This window comes from Pleurodeles waltl, chromosome 5, assembly GCF_031143425.1.
Source record: "Pleurodeles waltl isolate 20211129_DDA chromosome 5, aPleWal1.hap1.20221129, whole genome shotgun sequence".
Lineage (NCBI taxonomy): Eukaryota > Metazoa > Chordata > Amphibia > Caudata > Salamandridae > Pleurodeles > Pleurodeles waltl.
This window is the reverse complement of record NC_090444.1, coordinates 689,275,393-689,301,264: the sequence shown is the minus strand read 5'-3', so window position 1 is coordinate 689,301,264 and position 25,872 is coordinate 689,275,393. Positions and strand designations below refer to the sequence as shown.

The following is a 25,872-nucleotide window of genomic DNA, read 5'->3' as shown; positions in this document are numbered from 1 at the left end:
GCAATTAAATGCATTCAAATAACACAAACAATAGTAAATGCATTATTTTCTAAGTTGATATTTTTCACAACAATATTAAAAACAAGACTTAGAAAGATACTCTTGCCTTTAGATATCCCAGTCAATGATATTTTGGACCTCCAGATATTCTTGACACAATATTTTTCTGCACAATATTTGTTATTCAATATTTTATCCAAACACCGAGCGATTGAATCCATGCTCTGTGAGCAGTCTGGATCATCATCAGCATTCCGCTGCCTGATAAACCATGCAAAATCATGTTGATTCAGTCTAATTTCGACACTCTCTTTTAAGAAGTTGTTGCTGTGAAAAGTTTACTTAGTTCCAACTCTCCCTCCTGAAAAAGGTGACTCTTATTCCTTAAAGCTAAAACAGACTTTAGATTCTCAATATAAACACTAATCCTCTTCCAGCTGGACAAGACCAAGCTCTTAAATGGCTGCCTTGTATCCACATTGGTATTTGTGATCCTTACTATAACTACCTACTGGTGACTGCCAGTAGGTAACATATATTATATATGGTGTGTGTTTATGATATTTGATTTGTTTATAAAAAAAACTTATAATTGTAAGAGACATACTCACTTTTTAAAAACAATTACCAGATTTTCAGCATTCCAAGTTTCCTTCTGATCCCTCGAGATGAGGAAACACTTAGTCCCAAATATTATGTTTTCATTGTTAATTTCCACTGGAATCTTTGCTCTCATCTGCACCAAATACCACTATATGCAATTGCACCAAACTTGACATGAATCTAGAGCTTTACTCTGAAGGGTGCCTATGCACAATTTTGGTGTAAACCTGTTCAATTTCTTGAGATATTAGCGTAGCGCACAAGTATCAGGTTGACTCAAAAGAATAAATTGTAGAGGTATCTTGGTGAATAATTTATAAATTCTGTGTTGGGCAGATATTGCCCCCAGAAGTTAAAAATAAAAACAAATCTGCAGTTTTTCAGGGGATTGGTAAATGTAAATTTGGATCTACCTTTATTTTAATTTTAATTTTCAAAACATAAAAAAGCAACTAATGCAGCAGAACATTTTGCTATGGAAATATACATGGCAATCCCAAGTACAAAGCATACTGAGGGCAATGCAGATGGTTTAGGCTTGTGAAGGGTTGCATGCAGTGTGTTGGGCCAACCTGCCTGGCAGGGGTGAAGGTTGGTTTGCCACAGGGGTTGCAGTCTTTGAAGATAGATATAGTAGATTAAAAAAAAAAACACAGAAAAAAACCTTGTTAAAGGGAATTTCTAGGTTCTTCTGCTCATGATGTGTGCACTTCTAGGAAGTAAAACCTAACAACCCCTAAATTTGATTACACAGACCAAACCCCATGCTCCTGTTGAGTAACCTCTGACATAACCACCCAAATGCAGTGCTTATGATGCGGGGTATGTTTTTGCCGACCGAGTTCTTTTTCTTCTCTTTTTTTTGTGTCTTTTTTTCCATTTATGGTGATATTTTACATTGTTCCAGTTATATCGGGCATTATCATTTTAATTTTGGTTTTATTTTAAGGGCCTGTATCCCTGCCATGATGTAATCTCTTCATTTTGGAGTTTTTATTAGTGTGTTTATTTATGTGGGGGAGCTGTTGCTTCTTTAGTGTTTCATTATTATATTTGAATGCTTTGAAAAACATTTTTACAAGTAATTTTTGTTCATTTTATATTGTCTCCTATTTTATAAAACAATTGTTAAATAGATTTTACATGAGAAGGTGTTTGTCAATGTCTGCAGACAAACATATACTGCTGATTGACCAGACAGATTATCATTTTACCCTCTAAATGACCTCTTAAGGGGAACAGTAAATCGGTCACTTTTGCCGATAGGTATTACTACGTGTGAACTGTAGCAGCGCTATCGTGCTGTTTTTTTCTTTTAATGCAAGAAAAATCCGGTTGGGAGTTTACAACTGTGAACAGCTGGAATTGCTCTGGCTCTAGGTGGAGCCAGAGCATGCCTAGGCGCAAGCAACCAAAGGTAGACATAGTGCGGCTCTGTGAATGAAATCTACTCCCTTAAGCCACATCACAGTTTGAAACCTGTAGTCTTCAGAGGAGATATTTTCCTTAGCACAGTGTTTGGAAAAGAGGATATGAAGTCTGTAAAAACAGGCAAAAAGTTGGGAGAGGAGCCTGGGTTCCTCTTCAAAGGACACAGAAAGGAACTTATGTCAGCATGCACGGGTAGCACTTTCAAACTGCTCCAGGTCATTAATTCCTAGAACAGCGCAAAGGTGCAATGGAGCCAATGGCTCCACTTTTTGGCATGCTGGAACAATTGCTTTGAAAATGTTCAGATCCAGACATTACAGTGGCACTGAGAAAGGCATCGGGATGGAGAGTAAATTGGGAGTTGCCTCCCCACTACTGTTCATAATACAACACTACCTTTTACCTGCTATCCATTCCTTAAATACCTCAAGTCCACCCTCGCTTTCTGTTTGTGGAATGGAGGTCCACCTACAATAGTTCATAATAAATGTGTACAATCGCCATATGAAGGAGGGCTGGGCATTCCTTATCTACAACTTTATTATTGGGCGGCCAAGATTGTTCCAAGTAATGATTGAAACGATCTCACCTTTCAGGTCAAGCGCACTGGAGGGATAAGGAGTCCTGGCCCGCCTGTACAGCAGGGGTCCAGCTGACTTCCTCCCCTCCCTACCAAAATGATACTAACAAGTTGGTACACACTGCTGCTGTCCAGAACATGGTATCAGAAATTAACTTGAGACCCACCTATGAGCTGGCACTTGGATCCCAAAGTTAATGGGCTCAGGGCCTTCCTTCACTGAGACACCATTGGACTGTCTAAAGTCGGTGATGTTTGGGCCGCAACCCACATGAAATCTTACACAGATTTAACCTCTGAATGTGACCTGCACCAAATCCAAATTTTCCAGCTTTTTACAGCTGCAGCACACCTTAGTTACCTACAAGCACCAACTGACTCGCCTGCCAGACTTCAACCCGCTGGGGCCAGATTGACCATGGCAAAGATTGAAAACCAGTGCATCTCCAGTTTATATTGAGTGTTAGTCAACAATTCTTCGGATCCTCTGATAGAGCTCCAGTCCAAATGGACGATTGACATAGGTGAATAAGACGACATTGACTGCCTAGATGCACAGATGGCTGCACAGGATTAGCAGTCTTGACCTGTCTGTGGTGTTAACAGTTCAGATACTCACCCACTAGATTATACCACATGGGAAAATCCCAGTCCCCTCACTGTAGACGATGTGGCTAGGCATCTGGCTCAGTCATACGCATGATCTGGGAGTGCCTCATCATCCAGACATATTGGACACAAATTAACAAGGCTCTTGGTGAGATTGTGGGTATTACAGTGGATGGGACACCGAAGAGTGTTCTGTTGGAAACCCAAGCCAAGTGGGATGGTAGCAGAGGGAGACAAGATGCTGACTGCCCTGGGACACTTAATGGGGAAACGAGACATGGGCCATCACAGGAGATTCCCAAGTAGCCCTTCTATATCGGAATGAATTGAGAGAATGAATCACTGCGCTGAGGCAGAGAAGGTAGTTTACAAGAACAGAGGCTGCACAAATAAACACTCCAAGATCTGAGGGAAATAGTGGGGTTACTTCTAATGACTTGAACGCCCTCAAGGCCCGCAGATCGTCCTTCCACCAGGGCGACACCCATGAGTCAAACATTAGGCCATATCCGCACTTGCTGAACCTGGACACGCTATAACACTGTGTGTTGTGATTGTAATCCTATGGTGAAGTTGGACTTCCTTTCACCAATAATGCAGTGTACTGTTAATCTGTGTTTCATGGGGGCAAAAAAAACAAAACTTTTTTTGTTTTTTTTAAAGAAAAAAAGAGGTGAGGAATCATCTGCGGTTATAAGTATTCATCAGGCGAATAAATGTTTTACCATCCTTATTGTTTCTGGTGGATACCTTACACTCCGATTCCTCATCACTTGCCTGCCCTCGTTCTGTGAAGTCTAATTTTTAGGACACTAAAAAGTTCCCAGTGTAGGTATTGCGCACTGTCACACTGCTGTCAGTCATCGTCTATCCATGTCTGGGGTTATAGAAGAGATCCCAGGAAAACTGTCTTCCGTACACAGGGTGGCTCCTTTATACAGCTCTGTTTAGTCACTTCCTGGGACAGCGCAAGGTCGCCCACAGAGCCACCTATCAGAGTTTAGGAGCATATGCTTCAAGATATTCTGGACCCAGTCTGCCACCTGTGAGAAATTCAAAAGGTGAGGAATCGGCAGTTAGAGTACTGCTGAAGGTACCTTGCCTACAGCACCCTCTGCTCACAGTAAAAGGTATAGTGTGATTGAGATATAGTTTAATTATTGGCCTCTAATGGAAAGAACAGAATATACATAGAAGAGGCACAGTAGTCAAGACAGAATGTGCAGCAAGAAGACCAGCAAGCATTTGCAAAGCCCGCAGGTCTTGCCTCTAATATCATGTGCACTTTTTTCCGCATGGATGTATGACAATCATCTTGTAATGCTTTTTATATATATATATATATATATATTCGATGGCATGTGTAGCTGCAGATACACATGCTGTGCACATCCCACCATCTAGTGTTGGGCTCGGAGTGTTACAAGTTGTTTTTCTTCGAAGAAGTCTTTTCGAGTCACGAGATCGAGGGACTTCTCCCCTTTCGGCTCCATTGCGCATGGGCGTCGACTCCATCTTAGATTGTTTTCTTTCTGCCATCGGGTTCGGACGCGTTCCTCTTCGCTCCGTGTTTCGGTAAGGAAAGTTAGTTAAATCTTTGAAAATTCGACGGTATTGTTTGCGTTCGGTATCTGGTTAGTTAAAACAGATCAACACCGAATTTTGAAGAGCTCCGGTGGCCCTTCGGGGTTTCGATTCCCCGGCGGGGCCTGGTCGGCCCGACCTCGTGCATCTTCAAGGCTAATGGAACGGACCCCATTCCGCTTCTGCCCCGAATGCCACAACAAGTATCCTTACACAGATCAGTATCTGGTCTGTAATTTGTGTTTGTCTCCCGAACACAAAGAGGATACCTGCGAGGCCTGTCGAGCGTTTCGGTTGAGGAAAACGCTAAGAGACCGGAGAGCAAGAAGACTTCAAATGGTGTCGGCGCCGGCAGGACACCAACAATTGGAGGAAGAGGAAACCTTCTCCATCGCGGATTCGGACTCGTACGAGGCCGAAACCCAACAGACGCCGAAAACCGTGAGTAGAACACCCCTGGCCAAAACTCACGGAAAATACATAAAAGCCCAGGGGACGCCACCGCCAGCAGGCCATGGCTCAACCCGAAAATTAGGTGACCGGCCAACAGCACAGAAAAAAGGCACGCACGTGTCGAAGTCATCCGACTCCGGTCGAGATACCGGCACAGAACAGGCTCGACCCGAGACACCGGGTCAGACCAATCTCGGCATCGAGAAACCGGCACCGAAAAAGATCGGCACCGAGAAATCGGAACACCGAAAGCCAAAAAAGTGTCTTCGGACCCGAAAAAGACGGTTGAAAAAGTTTCGATACCGAAACATCCGGCTTTGGAGCCGAAACCAAGTTCATACACTGAGGAGCAGGGACTGTCCTCACAATTGCAAGGACACAGATTTGGCCAGGAGCTAGAGGCTGGGGAGCCAGATTACACGCAAAGAAAGCTCCACATTCAAAAAGAGACAGGGAGAATAAGAACTCTCCCTCCAATCCGAATGAAAAGGAAATTGCTTTCCAAGAGAAAGACAAACCGCCACAAGCAAAGGTGGCAAGACAAGTAACTCCGCCACCGTCACCACATCGCTCATCACAACCATCACCAATGGCCACTCCACCAATGATGCAATCCCCAACGCATACAGGAATGAGCCAAGATGACCCTGAAGCATGGGATCTTTATGATGCGCCTGTATCAGATAACAGTCCCGACTGCTACCCAGCGAGGCCATCACCACCTGAGGACAATACTGCTTACACACAGGTGGTGTCCAGAGCAGCCGCATTTCACAGTGTCACCCTACATGCAGAACCAATTGAAGATGACTTTTTGTTTAATACTCTGTCGTCCACACATAGCCAGTACCAGAGTCTCCCTATGTTACCGGGAATGTTGAAACACTCCAAACAAGTCTTTCAAGAGCCTGTGAAAGGCAGGGCCATCACTCCGAGGGTGGAAAAAAAGTACAAACCACCACCAACAGACCCTGTGTACATCACGCAGCAATTAACACCGGACTCAGTGGTAGTAGGTGCAGCTCGCAAAAGAGCAAACTCACACACATCGGGAGATGCACCACCACTCGACAAGGAAAGTCCAAAGTTCGACGCAGCGGGGAAAAGGGTTGCGGCACAGGCAGCCAACCAATGGCGCATTGCCGATTCACAGGCCTTGCTATCAAGATACGATAGAGCTCATAGGGACGAAATGCAACACTTCATCGAGCATTTACCCAAAGAATTCCAAAAGCGTGCGCAACAAGTGGTGGAAGAGGGCCAGAGTATCTCTAATAATCAGATACGGTCGGCAATGGATGCAGCAGACACAGCTGCAAGAACTGTAAATGGTGACACTGCAAGACGTGATCCCATTGCTCAAACAACAGGACTACATGACCACACTAGACCTCAAGGATGCGTATTTCCATATACCCATACATCCTTCACACAGAAAGTACTTAAGGTTTGTAATCCAAGGAGTACATTACCGGTTCAAAGTGTTGCCATTCGGAATAACAACAGCGCCAAGAGTTTTTCCAAAATGCCTTGACGTAGTGGCAGCCCATATCAGAAGACAGCAAATACATGTGTTCCCGTATCTAGAAGATTGGTTAATCAAAACCAATACGCAAGAACGGTGTTCACAACACACAAAGTACGTTATAGAAACCCTTCACAAGCTAGGGTTCTCACGCAACTACAACAAATCACACCTACAGCTGTGTCAAATACAACAGTACTTAGGAGCAACAATCAACACAAAAAAAGGGATTGCCACTCCAAGTCCACAAAGGGTACAAGCATTCCAAAACATAATACAGACCATGCACCCAAACCGAAGGTTCCAGGTAAAATTTGTAATGAAACTACTATGCATGATGTCCTCATGCATAGCCATTGTCCCAAACGCAAGATTACACATGCGGCCCTTACAACAGAGCCTAGCATCACAATGGTCACAAGCACAGGGTCAACTTCAAGATATAGGGGGTTATTACAACTTTGGAGGAGGTGTTAATCCGTCCCAAAAGTGACGGTAAAGTGACGGATATACCACCAGCCGTATTACGAGTTCCATAGGATATAATGGACTCGTAATACGGCTGGTGGTATATCCGTCACTTTACCGTCACTTTTGGGATGGATTAACACCTCCTCCAAAGTTGTAATAACCCCCATAGTGTTGTTAGACCGCCAAACATACACCTCGCTTCAATGGTGGAATACAATAAATTTAAACAAAGGGCGGCCTTTCCAAGACCCAGTGCCTCAATACGTAATAACAACGGTTGCTTCCATGGTAGGGTGGGGAGCACACCTCAACCAACACAGCATCCAAGGACAATGGGACACTCAGCAGAGACAGCTTCATATAAATCACTTAGAACTACTAGCAGTATTTCTAGCGTTGAAAGCATTTCAACCTCTAATAACCCACAAACACATTCTTGTCAAAACAAACAACATGACAACAATGTATTATCTGAACAAACAGGGAGGGACACACTCGACACAATTGTCTCTTAGCTCAAAAGATATGGCATTGGGCGATTCACAACCACATTCGCCTAATAGCGCAGTTCATACCAGGAATTCAAAATCAGTTAGCCGACAATCTCTCTCGGGATCACCAACAGATCCACGAATGGGAAATTCATCCCCAAATACTAAAAACTTACTTCCAAAGATGGGGAACACCTCAAATAGACCTATTTGCAACAAAAGAAAACGCAAAATGCCAAAACTTCGCATCCAGGGTACCCACAGGCTCACTCTCAAGGCAATGTGTTATGGATGAGTTGGTCCTCAAACTCATACTGATAGCACCAACTTGGGCATGACAACCTTGGTACACAACACTACTAGACCTGTCAGTAGTGCCCCATATCAAACTACCAAACAGACCAGATCTGTTAACTCAACACAAACAGCAGATCAGACACCCAAATCCAGCATCGCTCAATCTAGCAATTTGGCTCCTGAAATCTTAGAATTCGGACACCTAAACCTTTCACACGAATGCATGGAGGTCATAAAACAAGCTAGGAAACCAACCACAAGACATTGCTACGCAAATAAGTGGAAAAGATTTGTTTATTACTGCCATAATAATCAAATTCAACCATTACACGCATCTGCTAAAAACATCGTAAGCTACCTACTACACTTACAAAAGTCCAAGTTAGCTTTTTCATCCATTAAAATACATCTGACTGCAATTTCGGCTTATCTGCAAATTATGCACTCAACTTCATTATTCAGAGTCCCAGTCATAAAAGCATTTATGGAGGGTCTAAAAAGGATTATCCCACCAAGAAACACCACCAGTTCCTTCGTGGAACATCAACATCGTATTAACACGACTCATGGGTCCACCATTTGAACCCATGCACTCATGTGAAATACAGTACTTAACATGGAAAGTAGCCTTTCTAATAGCTATCACATCTCTCAGAAGAGTAAGTGAAATACAGGCATTTACCATACAAGAACCCTTTATACAAATACACAAACATAAAGATGTTCTACGCACAAATCCCAAATTCTTACCTAAAGTCATTTCGCCATTCCACTTAAATCAAACAGTGGAACTCCCAGTGTTCTTTCCAGAACCAGATTCTGTAGCTGAAAGAGCATTACATACATTAGACATCAAAAGGGCACTAATGTACTACATTGATAGAACCAAACAAATTCGCAAAACAAAACAATTGTTTGTTGCTTTCCAAAAACCTCATACATGGAATCCAATATCCAAACAAGGCATTGCCAGATGGATAGTCAAATGTATTCAAAAGCAAAAAGAGAACTGCCTATAACACCAAAGGCACACTCCACTAGAAAGAAAGGTGCCACCATGGCTTTTCTAGGAAACATACCAATGACTGAAATCTGTAAGGCAGCCACATGGTCTACGTCTCATACATTTACCAAGCATTACTGCGTGGATGTGTTAACAACACAACAAGCCACAGTAGGACAAGCAGTATTAAGAACATTATTTCAAACAACTTCAACTCCTACAGGCTAAACCACCGCTTTTGGGGAGATAACTGCTTACTAGTCTATGCACAGCATGTGTATCTGCAGCTACACATGCTATTGAACGGAAAATGTCACTTACCAGTGTACATCTGTTTGTGGCATGAGACGCTGCAGATTCACATGCGCCCTCCGACCTCCCCGGGAGCCTGTAGCCGTTAGAAGTTGACAACAAATTAAACTTGTACATTTGTAAATCTGTAAATATATCACTTTTAGTCTCATTATGTACATACATACTTACTCCATTGCATGGGCACTATCACTATATACACAACTCCTACCTCACCCTCTGCGGGGAAAACAATCTAAGATGGAGTCGACGCCCATGCGCAATGGAGCCGAAAGGGGAGGAGTCCCTCGATCTCGTGACTCGAAAAGACTTCTTCGAAGAAAAACAACTTGTAACACTCCGAGCCCAACACTAGATGGCGGGATGTGCACAGCATGTGAATCTGCAGCGTCTCATGCTACGAACAGATGTACACTGGGTAAGTGACATTTTCCAGATATATATATATATATATATATATATATATATATATATATATATATATAATCTCCTAGTGGCAGTCGCCACTAGGTAGTTATAGTTAGGACCATGTTTCCATAGGAAAAGCGTTTCTGACTTGCCTATGTTTTTGGCACCGTTTAACAAATATTCACGAACTTTTCCGAAAAAAGTGTTGCAGTGATTCTTGTTGCGCATTGAAAGTTTCGGAGTGATCCATCAAGCCGGGGTCGAGAAAAAGAGGGCTAAAAAAATAAGTTGCATTTCCCATGTTAATTCCAGTAGGATTCTTTAGACACGACTACAGGCCAAACCACTGGACGGAATTACACCAAATTTGGCAGAAAGCTAGCTGTTGGTACGCATATTGTACTTTCGCTTATTTGGTGTGAATCGGTTCAGTAGTTCTTGAGAGATTAAAGGGAAAATACATTTCTATATCTCTGGCTGCAAATAATTTGTCAAATTCACAAATTTATTGTGAATATGCGTGCAAAAAGAAGCATTGCAATTGGCTGAACGCAACCTGACTACAATGTTGCGGCTGTGATTTTATTTCACAGGGCACTGTCCCCACGGGTGAGAATCCAAGTTGAAAGTGGCATAAAGGGTCCGGGTAAAGGTACCCTGACACCAGGGGTGTGATATAGGTGTGTGTTAGCTGCAAATTATTGGTTCTCTCATACATGCACTCCGACTCATGCCCCCACTCCTGCACCCACTCAGACAACCTTGCACCCCCAAACACACATTCAGACTCTCACACTCACTTTCAGACCCACTCAAACACTTGCACAGCCACTCACAAATCCACTGACAGAGACAGGCCCTTTGGCCAACCTGTGCTTCCCACAGCCAAAGGACGTGTGTGGTGTGGGGTTGGATGGTTATAAGGGCTTTTCTGCAAGGCCTGGCTGCAGGCCAGGCTTTGTGACCAACCCCTGCCACGCACGGCCATTAAAATCATAGAAATTCACTGACAAAAAAAACCCCAAAGGTTACAGGGACGTTATAGTTACCTTAGGGTGCGAGGTATAGTTACTTAAAAGAACTCTAACTATAACTGCTGAATTTCTATGGCTTTGTACGAGTAAATTCAGAACGTAACTATAACTTTCCTGTAACCTTTGTTTTTTTCAGTGGATAAATATGATTTTTATTTCTACTTAACCTTGATGGCGAGATGACACTATTGGCTCTTCCAATGCTTGTCATGAAAATCACCATGCACTGGCAAAGCCAAAAGATTGAGAGCAGCAGGGCCACATTCTTCAGGGACCAGTGTAGAGGTTACAACGGGGCACTCCTTAAAAGTACCCAACCAATGACAACAAATGCAATCCGCAACCGACCAAAAGCCAACTCCTTGTTATATTGCAAGTATATGTTGTATGTAGTTGTGCACTGGTAGGAAGTTGCTGGCAGACAGCTACAGCTGTGTAGAAGTGAGAAGAAATTTGTGTGTTTACCTCACTGTTTTAAATTTAACAGCTTCCTGTAAGAGCTACTAGTTCGATTTTGATAGCTTCATCATAGTATTGCACAATTTACTCCATCTAAACTACTGCACAGGGCAGTTTTATACTTGCATTTCTTATGCATGTATTGAGCAGCTTTTACAGGACTGTGCGGTTTCTCTCTGTATACACATGTCCTGTATAAACATATAAATACAGACAACTTAATGTAATTGATATAGGATTTTAAATTGTTTGGTTTCATTTTTTTCCCTTTTTTTCTCTTCTAGGGAATGGCCATTGCTGTCCTGGGGCCCACTTTTAAACAATTGTCTGAGAATGTGAATTCCAATGTGGCCAATATATCCTACATTATTGTTGGGCGATCATTTGGGTATCTTGGCGGTTCGATGATTGGAGGGATTCTTTTTGATTGCATGAATCAACAACTTCTGCTAGGTAAATGCTGTCACAAAGTGTATGTGTTTTTATATTGTGGGTGGGGATATTATTTATTACTTGTGCATCTTTGTCCAAATTAAGCTACACCTATTTTTGGATTGTATATTGCCAGCTGCCTTACTAGTCTTTGGCATGATGATAGCTGTGCTACAAGTGATTGCAAAATATTTTTGCCAGACAACTGTCTAACGTCTGCCATGAGTTAGCGATGGTGGACTGTGTGCTTATTTAGACATTGGAAAACTCGTTTGTATGTGTCAAATAGTTTTGGTGACTTGTGTGCAGCTGTTTGTGTATTTGTTTGGATAAAAGGTGAGAATTTTGTTTTTTTAATAATTTCCTTGATGCTTGTGACAGATAGAAATGAAAACATATACTTGCCCACCTATTCTCTCACCAAAATCTAATCATACCCTCACATATGAAGGTGATTGTCTTATGTTTTGAGGCATGGGTACTGCAGAACTTGATTGCTTCTAGTGTCTCATGAATGGGTCAAGGAGATAGCCGATTAATGCTCTGGCACTACTTTCAGTGCCAGTGCTGTGGTGGAGGTGAGGAATGCACTGTACACAATGTCAGCGTTTAACTTCTATTGGAAGGGTGCTTCTTTTTAATGAATTGCTTGATAGTGTATGTTTCGGAGAGTAGAGTGTAGTGCCTTGCGTGATTTAGAACGTAACCTTTCTGGCTCCCGATGACTTGTATCAGTGCAACATAATAATTAGGATAGAATGTAATGAAAGCTTGTTTTAGAATGTTGGAGTTCACAGGTACACACAGAGGAACAAAGACGTGTGATTTACACTTCCTTGTGTGACCTAGCCATTCAGCGGGTGCAAGGCTGGGTAGGAAGCTACAAGTAGCGACGAAATAGGGGATAAGTAACCCGAAGAAGAAAGTGCTCTTCTGGAGAGTTTGCCTTGGTCCACGCAAAATGCTTGTGCGTGCCACATGTACCTTCGAAGTGCAGAGTCGACAGTTGGCGTTTGTGGAGTCAAAGCGCAACTCAAGCTGGCGTAAAGCGCATGAATTGAAAGAGAGCTTCATGGAAAAGTCTACACATCGTTGGTCAAGAAACTACGACCAAGGTCGTACAAAAAGGTACAGCGATACAATGCACAATACAGTTATACAGTATATTGAGTATTAACGCTGAAGAAAGATTCAGCCAGGTTTACAAAGCGCAGTTATGTAGTTATCAAATACTAAATAACGCTGCAAGTAGATGATTTACCGAGCTCGATAAACTGAGTCAACGTACCCTAGTTTTCGGTAGCCCCAACAGAAGTGCCTGGACTTGTGCTAACAGAGTGGTCATGTCTACTGTGGCCAGAAACGTGGCCAAAGGCCATTCGGCTAGTGGAGCCCATCAAAGAGGACCCCGAGGCTGGCCCATCACATAAATGGAACTGATCCTCGTTTCCAGTCACAGAGGCTGGGGAGAGCTCCGATCCTGAAATCAGTACATTTAACACTGGTCTGCAGTGCTGCCGCCTTCGTAAAACCACCACCAATCAACACTGCCATAAAGCAAAACATTGGCTATAAATGGACTGCATGGTTAGACATTTGAAGATTTCATAGATGCACGTGGTGAGACTGATAACAGGGACATTATCAAGTATCTCAAAAATCTTTCTGGTGTGAAAGAAATCCTAAAGAAAATGCCAACAACTGACATAGAAGTCATGTACTGTCAGATCAAGAACGTGTTGAATCTCAAGTGTAATTCACTGCCAGACGTTGACTATGAACAATATTTTTTCAGTCAAGAATGTCAAAGCTTGGGCGAAACAGCTGATAAACTTGTGGAATGACTCAATACACTCATCAAGCACTGTAAGTTCAATGAATTTAATGATTACGAAGCCATGTGACTTAGGGTGATCGTGGCGCAAAGACACAATGACTGCCTGAATGTGCTACCAAAAGCCAAAGCAGTGACATCAGTTGAGGCAAATAGATACTAATCAAAGTTGATCGTCACCTAAATCAGTGGTTCCCAAACTTTTTCGATCCCCGGCTCCCTTGACCTATTGGCCGTGTTGGCCACGGCTCCCCATTATGTAACTTTTTTTTGGCGGGTGGGGGAACGTAATCCCAGCCTGTACCTGTACCTACACTATTTACAGTTTGTCTTCTTTATTCTCTCCTTCAGGTTGCTGAAACCCATTCATTGGAAACTATTTTTGTTCTTTGGTCATAGGGATATTATTAATGGTACTTTGGCGCTCTCCGCTGGTCACAATAATTAATGCAGGGGGTTTTGTTTCCAATACCACGATGAAAAGCTGCCGATTCAAAGCACCTCTGAGTGGTTTCCAGACTGTGTGCGGCGCCCCTGGCTAGTTTTGAGGGCGCACCAGGGAGCCGCGGCGCACAGTTTGGGAACCACTGACCTAAATCATTGTAAAGAGTTCTTCAGCCTCAGTAATAAGTGAAAGTGAAGAAAGTGATTGCGCCATGTCAATTCTTCCTTCTGAAAAACGTGCACATTTCTGACTGAATGCTTGTGAGGAGAAAAGTCTACAGGTCAAAACAAAAAGATCGTACAAACACTGTCCAAAGATTATATTGAAATTAAATGGATGTTCAATACCTTTAATTATCAAGAACGGTGCATTGATAAAATGCCTGAAGAAAAGTGCTATGAACTGTACCATTACTGCGGCTTACACCGTTAAAGGCCAACATTAAAGGCCAACGTGTACACTTGGGCTGCATCAACACCCATGAAGAGTCGAGGTTAACTTACAGTAACAGTGAAACATAAGACAACAAAAGTACAAGCAACAATCCATGGGCTTCAAGGTACAGCGCCCAGTTCCAGCTTACTCATTTTCGACACGGCTGCTGACATGGGTCTGATTTTGGTGAATTACAACATATATACTCATCACAAAATAGTAAGTCAATTCCCTTCATTGTTTCATGGTTTAGGAAAGTTAAAGACTATGAAACTAAAGCTGCATATTAATGAGGATGTCTGTCCTATTGCTCAGAAATAATAGAAGAGTTGAGTTAGAAATGGGGTCAGGTTACCCCCTGTCCAAGCAAGGACCCTCACTCTCGTCAGGGTAAAGGAGAATCACCCTCGGTTAACCCCCACTCTCCCCCTTGGTAGCTTGGCACGAGCAAGCAGGCTTAACTTCAGAAGCAATCTGTAAAGTATTTGTACCAACACGCACAGTAATACAGTGAAAACACCACTAAATGGACACCACACCTCTTTAGGAAAATAAGTAATATTTATCCAAATCAAACAAGACCAAAATGACAAAAATCAAACATACACAAGCCAAGATAAGAATTTTCAAAAGAATAAGAGTCTTGGGGCCAGTTGTATCAAACAATTTTGGATTTGCAAACGGTGCGAATCGCAAAGTTTGGCCGTTTGCAAATACAAAAATGCCTTTCAAGATGTATGAGAGGCATTTGCAATGCAATTTCAAGAAATCGCTAAAATAGCGATTCCCTGAAATTGCGACTCCATTTAGAGAATCGCAACTTCGCATGCCCACAAATATTTTTTTGGGGTGCATCTAAGGGGGCCTTAGGCCCCCAGCAGCCTGGAGTTTGCATTACCTTATTTGCAAACTCCTAACAGGAATTTGCAAATTCAGAAATACAAAACCATTCGCACCTACGAACCTACAGGCCCATAGAGATTAATGGAGTCTCATTCCCTAATTGCTACACGGTAAAAGCGATTGCGACTTTTAAGAAATCGCTATTACCGAATTGCAATTTTCATACAACCCATTTTACATTTCTTAGATAGTGATTTCTTAAAAATTGCTATTTAGGAATTGCAAACCGGGATGATGATACATCTGGCCCTAAATCCTTAGAAAACAGTGAGAATGTTGTTGTTACCCAAAGTACCTGGACTTAAAAAAGCCGCATGGGCGAGCGTGCATCGGAAAAGGGTAGCGGTGCGTTGATTCCTTACTCGCAAGTGAGGCCGTGCATCGTTTCCTTCTCGGGTCGGCGATGCATTGTTTTTCTTCCTCGAAAGGGAGCAATGCGTCTATTTCCAGATAGGCACCTCAGATTTGCGCAGAGTCCGTTTGACTTGGACGCCCAGGGACAATGCGTGGGCAATCCAGTTGCACAGTATCAGAAAATTGTGCTGTGTGGGGTTTGCATCTTTATCAGCCTCCAAAAGCGGGTGTTGCACTTCGTTTCTCCAGCCGCAATGCATTGATATCCCAACCGCGATGCAGATGGAGTGTCGATTTCAGCCACGAAGCCGGCAGCGCACAGTTTATTAGCTGCGTTGCGCAAGGTGTGTCGAAAATTTCCCTGCACAGTGTTCTGTGCATGTATTTTCAGTTCTTATCTGCCAACTTCACCTTTTCAAGGGCCCAGGGACAGGATAGGGCACCACTTGTCAGGGCAGAAGTCTAGGCAGAGAGTCCAGGTGCTGGCAGGGGAAGTCTTTTATGGCCCTGCGACTTCAAAAACAGGAGGCAAGCTCAATTTAAGCCCTTGGAGATTCTTTTCAAGCAGGAATGCACAACAAAGTCCAGTCTTTGTCCCCTTTCACAGGCAGAAGCAGCAACTGCAGGATAGCCCAACAAAGGACAGTCACAGGCAGGGGCAGCACTTCTCTTCAGCTCTTCTCCTTGGCAGAGGTTCGTCTTGATTCCAGAAGTGATCTAATTTTCAGGGGTTTTGGGTCCACTATGTGTACCCCTTTCTGCCTTTGAAGTAGGCAACTTCATAGGAAAGTCTCTCTTGTTTGTAAGATCCTGCCTTGCCCTGGCCAGGCCCCAGACACCACACCGGGGGGTTGGAGACTGAATTGTGTGAGGGCAGGTACAGCCCTTTCAGTTGTGAGTGACCACTCCTCTCCTCCCTCCCAGCACAGATGGCTTATCAGAATATGCAGGCTACACCCCAGCTCCCTTTGTGTCACTGTCTAGAGGAGAGGTACAAACAGCCCAACTGTCAAACTGACTGAGACAGAGAATCCACCAACAGGCAGTCACAGTATATTTTAAGCAAGAAAAGGGTTACTTTCTAAAAGTGGCATTTTTTAACACACAGTCTAAAAACAAAATTTACCAAAAGATGCATGTTTTAATTGCAAGTCCAGAGACCCTAATCTACATAGTTCTATCTGCTCCCAAAGGGAATCTACACTTCAATAATATTTAAAGGCAGCCCCCATGTTAACCTATGAGAGAGATAGGCCTTGCACAGTGAAAACCAAATTTGGCAGTATTTCACTGTTAAGACATATAAAAACACTAGTATATGTCCTACCTTAAACATACACTGCACCCTGCCCATGGGGCTACCTCGGGCCTACCTTATGGGTGCCTTACATGTATGAAAAGGGAAGGTTAGGCCTGGCAAGTGGGTACACTTGCCAAGTCAAATTGGCAGTTTAAAACTGGACACACAGACACTGCAGTGGCAGGTCTGAGCCATGTTTACAGGGCTACTAATGTGGTTGGCACAACCAGTGCTGCAGGCTCACTAGTAGCATTTGATTTACACGCCCTGGGCACCTCTGGTGCACTGTACTGGGGACAATGCCAATCATGGAAAGCCAATTACATATACATTTTACATAGAAACACTTTCCCTTTAGCACTGGCTAGCAGTGGCAAAGTGCCCAGAGTATCAAAAACAGCAAAAACATAGTCCAGCACAAATCAAGAACCTGGGAAACGAAGGCAAAACTTTAGGGGAGACCATGCCAAGGATGCCAAACCTAACAAGTTGCTTTTTGTTTATAAGAAGCTGTTGAAAAAGAACTTGAATCATTAATTATGACATTATTGAACGTGCCACTGGTCCAACGCCATGGGATTCTCCCATAGTAGCAGTGCCTAAAAAGGACCTTGAAGGAGCTGTGTGCATATGTGATAAAATGTGCCAAGCAAACACAGCAATTGAACGAGAACAACATCCAGGGCCGCACGTTGCTTACATAACAATTGAATACTGCAGAAGTATTTTCTCGATTTGATTTACATAAAGTTTATCATTAGTTAGAACTTGAAGGAAGCTGCAGATATATTACAACCTTTTCAACACATGTCAGGTTGTTTAGAAATAAGAAATGTCGTTTTGGTGTGTCATCAGAAATTGTGGTTGGGTTAGCTGCTATACTTGCACAGCATAGTGGACACCCAAATGCAAGATTACACTTTGTGGCCTATGCTTTTAGAAGTTTATCTTAAACAGCATGTGCTCCTTCACAGTCTGAGAAGGAGAGATTTCTGTAATATGGGCTTGTGAAAATGTCCATGTATTCTTGTACAGAAAGCCTTTTATGCTGGTAACTGATCATCAAGCTTTGCTGACCATCTTCATCAGTCCAAAAGCCAAAATGCATCGTCCGGTTGAACATCGGGGATTGAGTGCAAGAGTGTGATTAAAGGTTGGTGCATTGACCAGGAAAGTATCACAATCCTTCTGACTACTTTTCGAGAGTGCCTATTCGAAGTCATGGTACTCTATTCCAAATGGCTGAGGCCTACATCATTTTCATTGTGAAGTCAAGTACACCAGCTGCTGTATCATTAGCTCAGGTTGCTGCTGCCAAGAGTCATGCGAGTGACCTGCTGAAATTAAGACATAATTACACATAAGCCATGGGATTAACTAATTCGACCCCTCCTTAATGATAATAAATACCAAAAATACAAAAATGTGGAAGATGAATTGTCCATAACTCAGGAAGGAGTTGCACTGTGAGGATAGAGTATACTGATTCTAGAGAGTCTTCGACAAAAGGTGATTGAAGTGCCTTACTAATGACATTGTGGCATTGTTGCTATAAACAGAGCTCTCCAAGACCGAGTTTGGTTTCCATACTTAGTTGAAAGAGTTGAAAAGGAACTCCAGGCCTGTCACAAATGCAGTTACCTGTCAACCAATGTTTCTCAACATCCTATAACATGTCAGAACTCCCTAAACATGACTGGGAGAGCTTAGCCATTGATTTCTTTGATCCATCATTTAATGGTGATTATAGATGAATATTTACGTTTTCCTTTGGTAGAAGATATTGCATCCACAACACATGAGCGAGTACTCTAAAAACTTGATGACATCTTTGCAACATGGGGCATACCAGCCATTGTAAATTTTGACATTAGTCCACCCTTCACCAGCAAAGAATTTCTGAAGCATTTCAACGCAAAACATCAAAAGATCGCACCTTTTTGGCCACATGCCAATTCACTTATTGAGCATTTTATGAGTACACTAAAGAAAGCAGTATAGCATGCAACTCCTGAGAGTCTCAGTTTAAAGACTGTATTAAATTCCACTTTACAAGCTTATTGTTCGACACCCCTCTCAACCACAGGTGAAAGTCCTGCGACTTTGATGTTTGGGAGAGCAGTGACAACCAAGTTACCTCAATGGCTACAAAAAGAGATAGAAGTGAATACATGATTCGTATAAGGGACTTGGTTCACAAACAGAAAGTGAAAGTTTATGCAGAAAAGACGTGCTGTGCAAAGGACCTATCATTCAGAAAAGGAGATTTGGTGATCGCTCGACAGTTATTCAAAAGAAAATCTTATGCTCCTTACAATGCTGAACCTTTCCAAGTAGTGTCCATCAGAGGACAGATGGTGACTCACCAGTGCCCTGGGAAGTCTATTACCAGAGACTCTTCTAATTTCAGGCCCATATTTCATCGGTCTTCAACTCAAGATAGTGACGGAAAGACCTATTCTGACAATTCAGTGACTGTTCCTGATTCCTTACCACCTTTAGCAATGTCCGACATTGAAGATGACAGTTTACAGCTTCCAGTAACCAGATCGGGTCAACTGATCAAAGCGCCAAGAAGAAGAATTGAAGAGATATAGTTGTACAATGCTTCAATATGCGTGTGTGTATATAGATATATATTTATGTTTGTGTGTCCAATTATTTTCTAAAAATATTGTAAGTTTTCATTTACTAGAGGGGGAGCTGCAGTGCAGATTTAGAACAGAACCTTTCTGGCTCCCCAAGGACTCTGTATCAGTCTGGCATAATCATTAGGAAAGAATGTTATGAAAGCTTGGTTTAGAATGTTGGAGTTCACAGATACACGCAGAGGAATGAAGATGTGTGATGTTCAGCCCCATGTGTGGCTTAGTCATTCAATGGGTACCAGGCTGGGGAGGACACTACTTATAGGGTGTTAGAGGTGAGTAGTGGTGGGGAGGAAGCAAGGTACTTAATAAGTGGGTTTTAGTTCTCCTCTGAAAGATGAAAGGCTGGGGGCACTGTGTATGCTCAGAAAAAAATTCAAATACTTAATAATAATTAAAACTAAATAACACTGGGGAACTTGTAATACATGGATAAAACCTGCCTCTAATTTTCTTATTGTTATCTATTTGTGATGTTATTGGTAGTCTGCAATAAGAAAATGATGTAGCTGTTCAACTGTAACAACTTGGAGTTGAGTTGTGACAAAACTGTACCTTTTGCTAGAGCCAGCAGTAGATCATGGGGCAGAGTTTGAACAGCCGCCTAAACAATTATGAGAAAATGCTGGTTTTTGTTCCCATTTTTTTGTGGATTGATGCTGCTGGTTTTTTTTAACTCTGTTCACTGGAACACTGCTGTCCAGTCCCCAGTGTACGTGTTCTGACCCCTAAAACAGGGAAAAATTGGCAAATCCCCGTCTATCATATTAACTTTCTAGTAAAGCCATAGTATGTGGTGCAGTAAATACACCAATGACATGGACATTATAGGGCATGTTTATAAGCCCCTAGCGCCACCTTGCGCCACACTAGCGTTTTTTTATTTATTTATTTACTTTTAACGCTAATATGGGCCAACGAGGCCAAAATCCTCACGGCAAATTTTCGAAGTGGCGCAGAGCATGTATTGCGCCCCTTTGTAACCCTTTGCGCTACCTTATGCCTGCGCCAGGCATAATGTGTGCAAGGGGGGCCAAACAAATTGCACAAGGAAATCAAACAGATTTCCTTGTGTCATTTTTTATGGCACTTGTAACGCCTGCTCAGAGCAGGCGTTAAAAGGGGACTTCCATTATTTATAATGGGCCCCTATGTACACTGCAGGAGTAGCACCAATATTTCGGCGTTACTACTGCATAGTACATCAATAGTGTCAATAAAAATTATGCTATTGCCCCCTACCCTGCGTCATGGTGCGCCGTGGTGGCAGTGGGGTTGGGGAGTGCTAAGGGGCACAAGGAAAGTTGTGTTGCACTAGGTGCAGCACCACTTTCCTTAAATATGCCCCTAAATGTCACCTGTGGATTGCAGCACATATTGTGAAATCCACTATGCAGACGTTACTTCAGGCCTACATGAGTAGCTTGCCAGCTTCAGCTTTTACTCCTGTAGGCACACCTGTCAAAATTACCCTTTTGATCAGGGAGAAACCAACTTTTAAATATTAAGAGAGTTCAGCAGGCAGGATTTCCTCGGTCAGAGTTAGAGTAAATAATTCTGTCACCCTGAGGAAGTACTCACTTTGCTGATTTTTGAGTGGTCTGCTGGGCCGTCGGATATCTCTTACACTGGCAGAAACTGCTATCATAGCAGTTCTTGTCAACGCTTTGAAAGGTTGACGGAAAGCTCCATCAACATGACAGAGCTGTGTGCCAGACATTCAGCATTTTTTATTTTTTATTTTTTTTTTAACAACAAAATCCAGAAGTGGGATTTGATTATTGAAAATAGAAACAGCACTGACCCTCCTCCTCACAGGAGATTTCTCCCATACCGTGAGGGCCTTTAAAAGGTTTTCACTTTCACTGCCAGAAAGTTAGACTGTGAAAACTGTCCATTTTACCACCTACTCTTAATCGGGTGAGTGCTCAACTGACCAAACCTATAATGGCCCTTACTTCCTCAGGCCATCAGAGATGTAGGTCAGCGGAGGACACTGATTAGTCTCTTCCACGGACATAATGAAGTCCTACCCTACTCTGAATGAGGGGGTGTAACTTTAGTTTGCCTTTGCGATGGAGTACCTAACTTAAAATCAGGCCCTAAGTCAGTCACCACTAAGTAGGCCATCAAGGTCACAAGATAGTGTGTTTACCGTTTTTAAAAGTGAACCTTGTAAGATTTTAACGGTTTACATGTGCCTACAGTGAATAGCCCTCAAAAGCTATTTACCTGTCTAGGTGTTATAGATTCGTCTATGAAAAGCTACATTCACAATTTAAGTGGCTTAGAAAAGCAACTAAGTCTATTCAACCTCTGTTTTCATTTTTATTACTAATACAAACCTATGCTGAAGTTGGATTTTTGATAACCTATATAGGGAAAGTGACTTTTTGAAAGTTATATTGTTTTTCCTGCCTAAAACTTCAGTAGGCTAACTAGCATTACCATGCCTGCAGCTGCTCGCCATGATAATGATTCACCCCCATGAGGTGTGAAACTGCTCCCATTGCAGAGACAATGGCTTGAACTGTTTTGCAGGATGCCATGGGTGTGAGGAATGCTGTTCATTTTATTTTAGGAAGAGATATTGTGGAGTGTCCAAGAACTTTATTAATTTTAAGGGGACCAGAGTTAAGCCTGTCCATTGATCCATAAGTGAGACCCGAGAAAGAGGAGCTTTTCAATCCCAGGGCACTCTGTAGCCATCTTGAATCCATTAACAGTGGGAAGCTGGTCCCAGAACCGGTTTGTTGTGGTAGATGGGAAGGGACTGCTTTTACAATGAATACACTCCATGGCGAGCACCAGCCTACTCCAGAAGCAGCAAAGCTCTGCCATTTTGAATTTCACTAGAGATGGTGTACTGTGGGATAGTTTGAGGTAAGTCAAACAGATTGTGCTGAACAGAGGGAAGGTTTGCCCTTGGGAGCTTTTACCTATTTGTTAGGTAGTATCTAGGAGTCCTTCCCACCCAGTGTCTTGCGTACTGTAAAAAAAAGTAGCACCTCACCCTCTGCTCCTCAGAACCTGTAGATGAACGGAAGAGGAAGAAGCCTACTGACGAACCTGTGTATAGACCTAGAGGACTGGATCAGCTTTCCCTTGCACCTGGGATTAAGAAGTGGACCATAAGTGTCAGTGGGCTGAGCTCCTGTGTAGCTACCGAGACACCAGAAGCTTTAAGATGTCTTTTTCTGGAGAGACAAGTTGACCAGTGGCATGCAAACCCTGACTGGAGTGTGCTGGTGACCTCAGCTAGAGTGTGTCCTGGGCTCTACGTTCTGTCCCTGAGTTGCTGGGAGTCTTAGAAGTGGCCAAGAGGAACTTCATCACAAAGAAGAACATTTTGGGACTTAAATCTTCCAGGAACCTGGACAACCACCCAAGGCTATCTGCTAAAGGTGCGGTTTCGGTGGGCAAGGAACTCCCGCTCGTCCTGCTTAGAGCTTTATGCTGCCCAAAAGAGAACTTCAATAGACAGACTCTCAAGGCAAAGGTTTCCTGTTTCGGTGCACCTTACATGACTACAGCTTCCCGCTTGTCCGGCTAGGGAATTTTGAGCTCTAAAAAGAGAGACTATGTCCCACTGTAGAAATTTTAACCGTGCAAATGAGTGAAAAGTATCTGGTCAGCTAGCGGACTTAGACAGGCCGTAAGTTTGAACTTTCCATCCAAGAGCTTTTCCTGACACAACAAAACTGCAGAACCACGCATAGCTGCTGTCTAACTTTGAGAGGGCCGCATTGGATACAGCCTTCAGCATTGCCCTGCTAGAGGATTTCTTCTTTTATTAAAAAGAGTAAGGGCCTGACTTGCAGTTTTATGGAGGGGTTACTCTGTCACAGTGGTGACTGATTTCCCGTCCGCCAAACTCTTGAATCAGGCCCATGGTATGTAGTAAAAATCTGTGACTTAGTTGACCCTCCTTTTTTTTTTTTTTTTTTTTTTTTTTTTTTTTTTGAATATATTTTTATTAACATTTTGTTATTATACATTTACATGTTCAATCTTATTGCATTTCCACTTTGGGTACACATTTCACTTTTATACTATATTTTGCTCTTTACTCATTGTTTGTTACTTTTATTGCTATTAATCATTTTGTTCCTTATTTAATAAATTGTGTTCATTTACTTACTAATGCGTATTTCCTTCTTGCATTTCACTGTTTTGTATAATTAACAATCAAACAATAACTTAAACCCCTTCTCTCTTGTAACTTGGGAAGGAATTAGGATTGTTACAGGTGGGTGGACAGGGGTGATGTGGGATTGGGGAGGGAAGAGGAAAGGAGGGGGGAAACACGGAGTGGAGGGTACACAACTCCAAGTGACATTAATGTTAATCTAATTGGAGGTAGGGGAAGGAGAAAGGGGGAAAAGACCCTAAGCGGTCAACTTTACGGCTTTGTGTGAGTAGTTTTTCTAGTTGGTAATATTTAAGGAACAACAGTGTATAAATTTTTTGGGGCGGGAGAAAGGGCCAACCCAGGGCGCACCGGTACACAGTGGGGGCGGCAGGTCCCTCATGCTTCTTGCTTCCGCTGTTGGCATAGTGGGGGTCAGGGGGCTAACTGTCTTCACATCCATACTCTTGGTGCGGTCTATTTGTGATTTTGGGTCATTTTTGGGTGTCTGTTTATGTAAGTCCCTCGTTTGGCTCTATCCTCCGTGTGGGTTGGATTTCACTTGTTTCTCCGACTGGGTTTGCCAGCCTCTTATTTATACTATCCCAGTTCGTCATTAAATCCTCCCACCCCGGGGCAATAGGAACCTGGCGGATATTCCTGGCTTCTTCTGCTTTTAGGACCTGTAATTCAGCTCTAGACCATGCTGAGATATCCCTTTTCCAGTCAGCCAGTACAGGGTGACCATTAGCCTTCCAGCCCCTCGAGATTAGCCTCTTATAAAGGGCCAGGGAAAGGTCCAGAAAGCGTCCCCTCGCCCTTCCGCCAAGAGCCGCTGGTCTGAGACCCGGCAGGCACAGCTCAGGGGTAGGCCTCAACTCAAACTCAAACAGTTCAGTTAGGGTGGCAATATTCTCCTCCAGCCAGCCTGTATCACTGGACATGTCCAAACCATGTGGTCAAAATCCGCCCCTCCTCCTCCGCATCTCGGGCAAGTCCCAGGGGCCCCTCCGTATATGCGGGACAGTCTGTGGGGCGTGAGATACGTCCTGTGCAGATAGTTATATTGGATGTATCTTAACCGTGTGTTACGTGATATCATCCGGGGGTAGGCCAGTACTCTATTCCACTCTGAGTCAGACAATTCCCTTCCAATCGTGTTCTCCCACCGCCCTCTTAGCAACCGTAAAGGGTCCAAGGCCGCCTCAACCTGGGCCGATATATTTTGGCGATCAGATGTGATTCCTCCCCTGATGTCAACAGTAAGTGCAGGACCTCGTGAGTGGCGGGTTCCGCATTCACTGTGCTCCAGTGAGCTTTAAGAGTGTGTGCTAGCTTCCCGTAGAGTAGAAACTGCCCCCTGGGCACACCCTTTTCCGTTAATTCAGCAAAGCTCCTCATCACGCCCTCCTTGAAAAGCCCGCCCACTGCTTCTATTCCAGCCGCCAACCAAGGGCCAAGTCCTATGTTTCCCGGTCCCCATCCCCCAGTTTCCAGGGCAAGCACCGACAGTGGTAGAGCTGGGGAATATGGGGGACCCACTCCCACCTTTTTCGCACATCTTTTCCAGCATGCCATCGCAACTTTTAACATTATATTATTCCCCGGGGGGTTGTCTTCCTGCTTGCCATACATGCCGCTATCCATGCCGTGTCCGTTACTCCTTGGACAGTACATAAATCCAGCTGGCCCCGGCCCGCCAGCCAGCCGGCTACCCACTGTAGTTGGGACGCAAGGTAGTATGCCTCAAAGTCAGGTGCTCCCAATCCTCCCATGTGGGTTGGTCTGCAGATAGTCGCAAGTGTAGTTCGTCTACGCCCCTCGTCCCATATTAGTTCCCTGAGCAATGCATTTAGGTCGCGGAACCATGCCTGGGGGATCAACAGCAGCAAATTGGCGAAATAGTAGAGAAGTCGAGGGAGCATGATCATCTTGGACAGCGCCACTCTGGCCATCACTGGCAGTTTCAGAGAGCGCCAAAATCCTACTGAGGATCTCAGGGATCGGAGGGCTTTACCAAGGTTTCCCTCCCTTAAGTCTCCCAAGTCATGGTAAATCTGGATCCCCAGGTACCTGAAGGTCCGCGGGGCCCACTGGAGGTCCACTGGGCACACTGCGGGATATCTGTAACC

General features: G+C 43.5%; 1 protein-coding gene across 1 annotated transcript in view; it reads left to right on the top strand.

The window, feature by feature from the left end:
• Nucleotides 1-25,872, top strand: part of MFSD4B (major facilitator superfamily domain containing 4B) — a 238,415-nt gene that overhangs the window by 73,620 nt on the left and 138,923 nt on the right. The window contains exon 2 of the mRNA XM_069234603.1: nt 11,545-11,713. Within this exon, the coding sequence (XP_069090704.1) occupies nt 11,545-11,713 (169 nt within the window). The remainder of the gene's footprint in view (nt 1-11,544; nt 11,714-25,872) is intronic.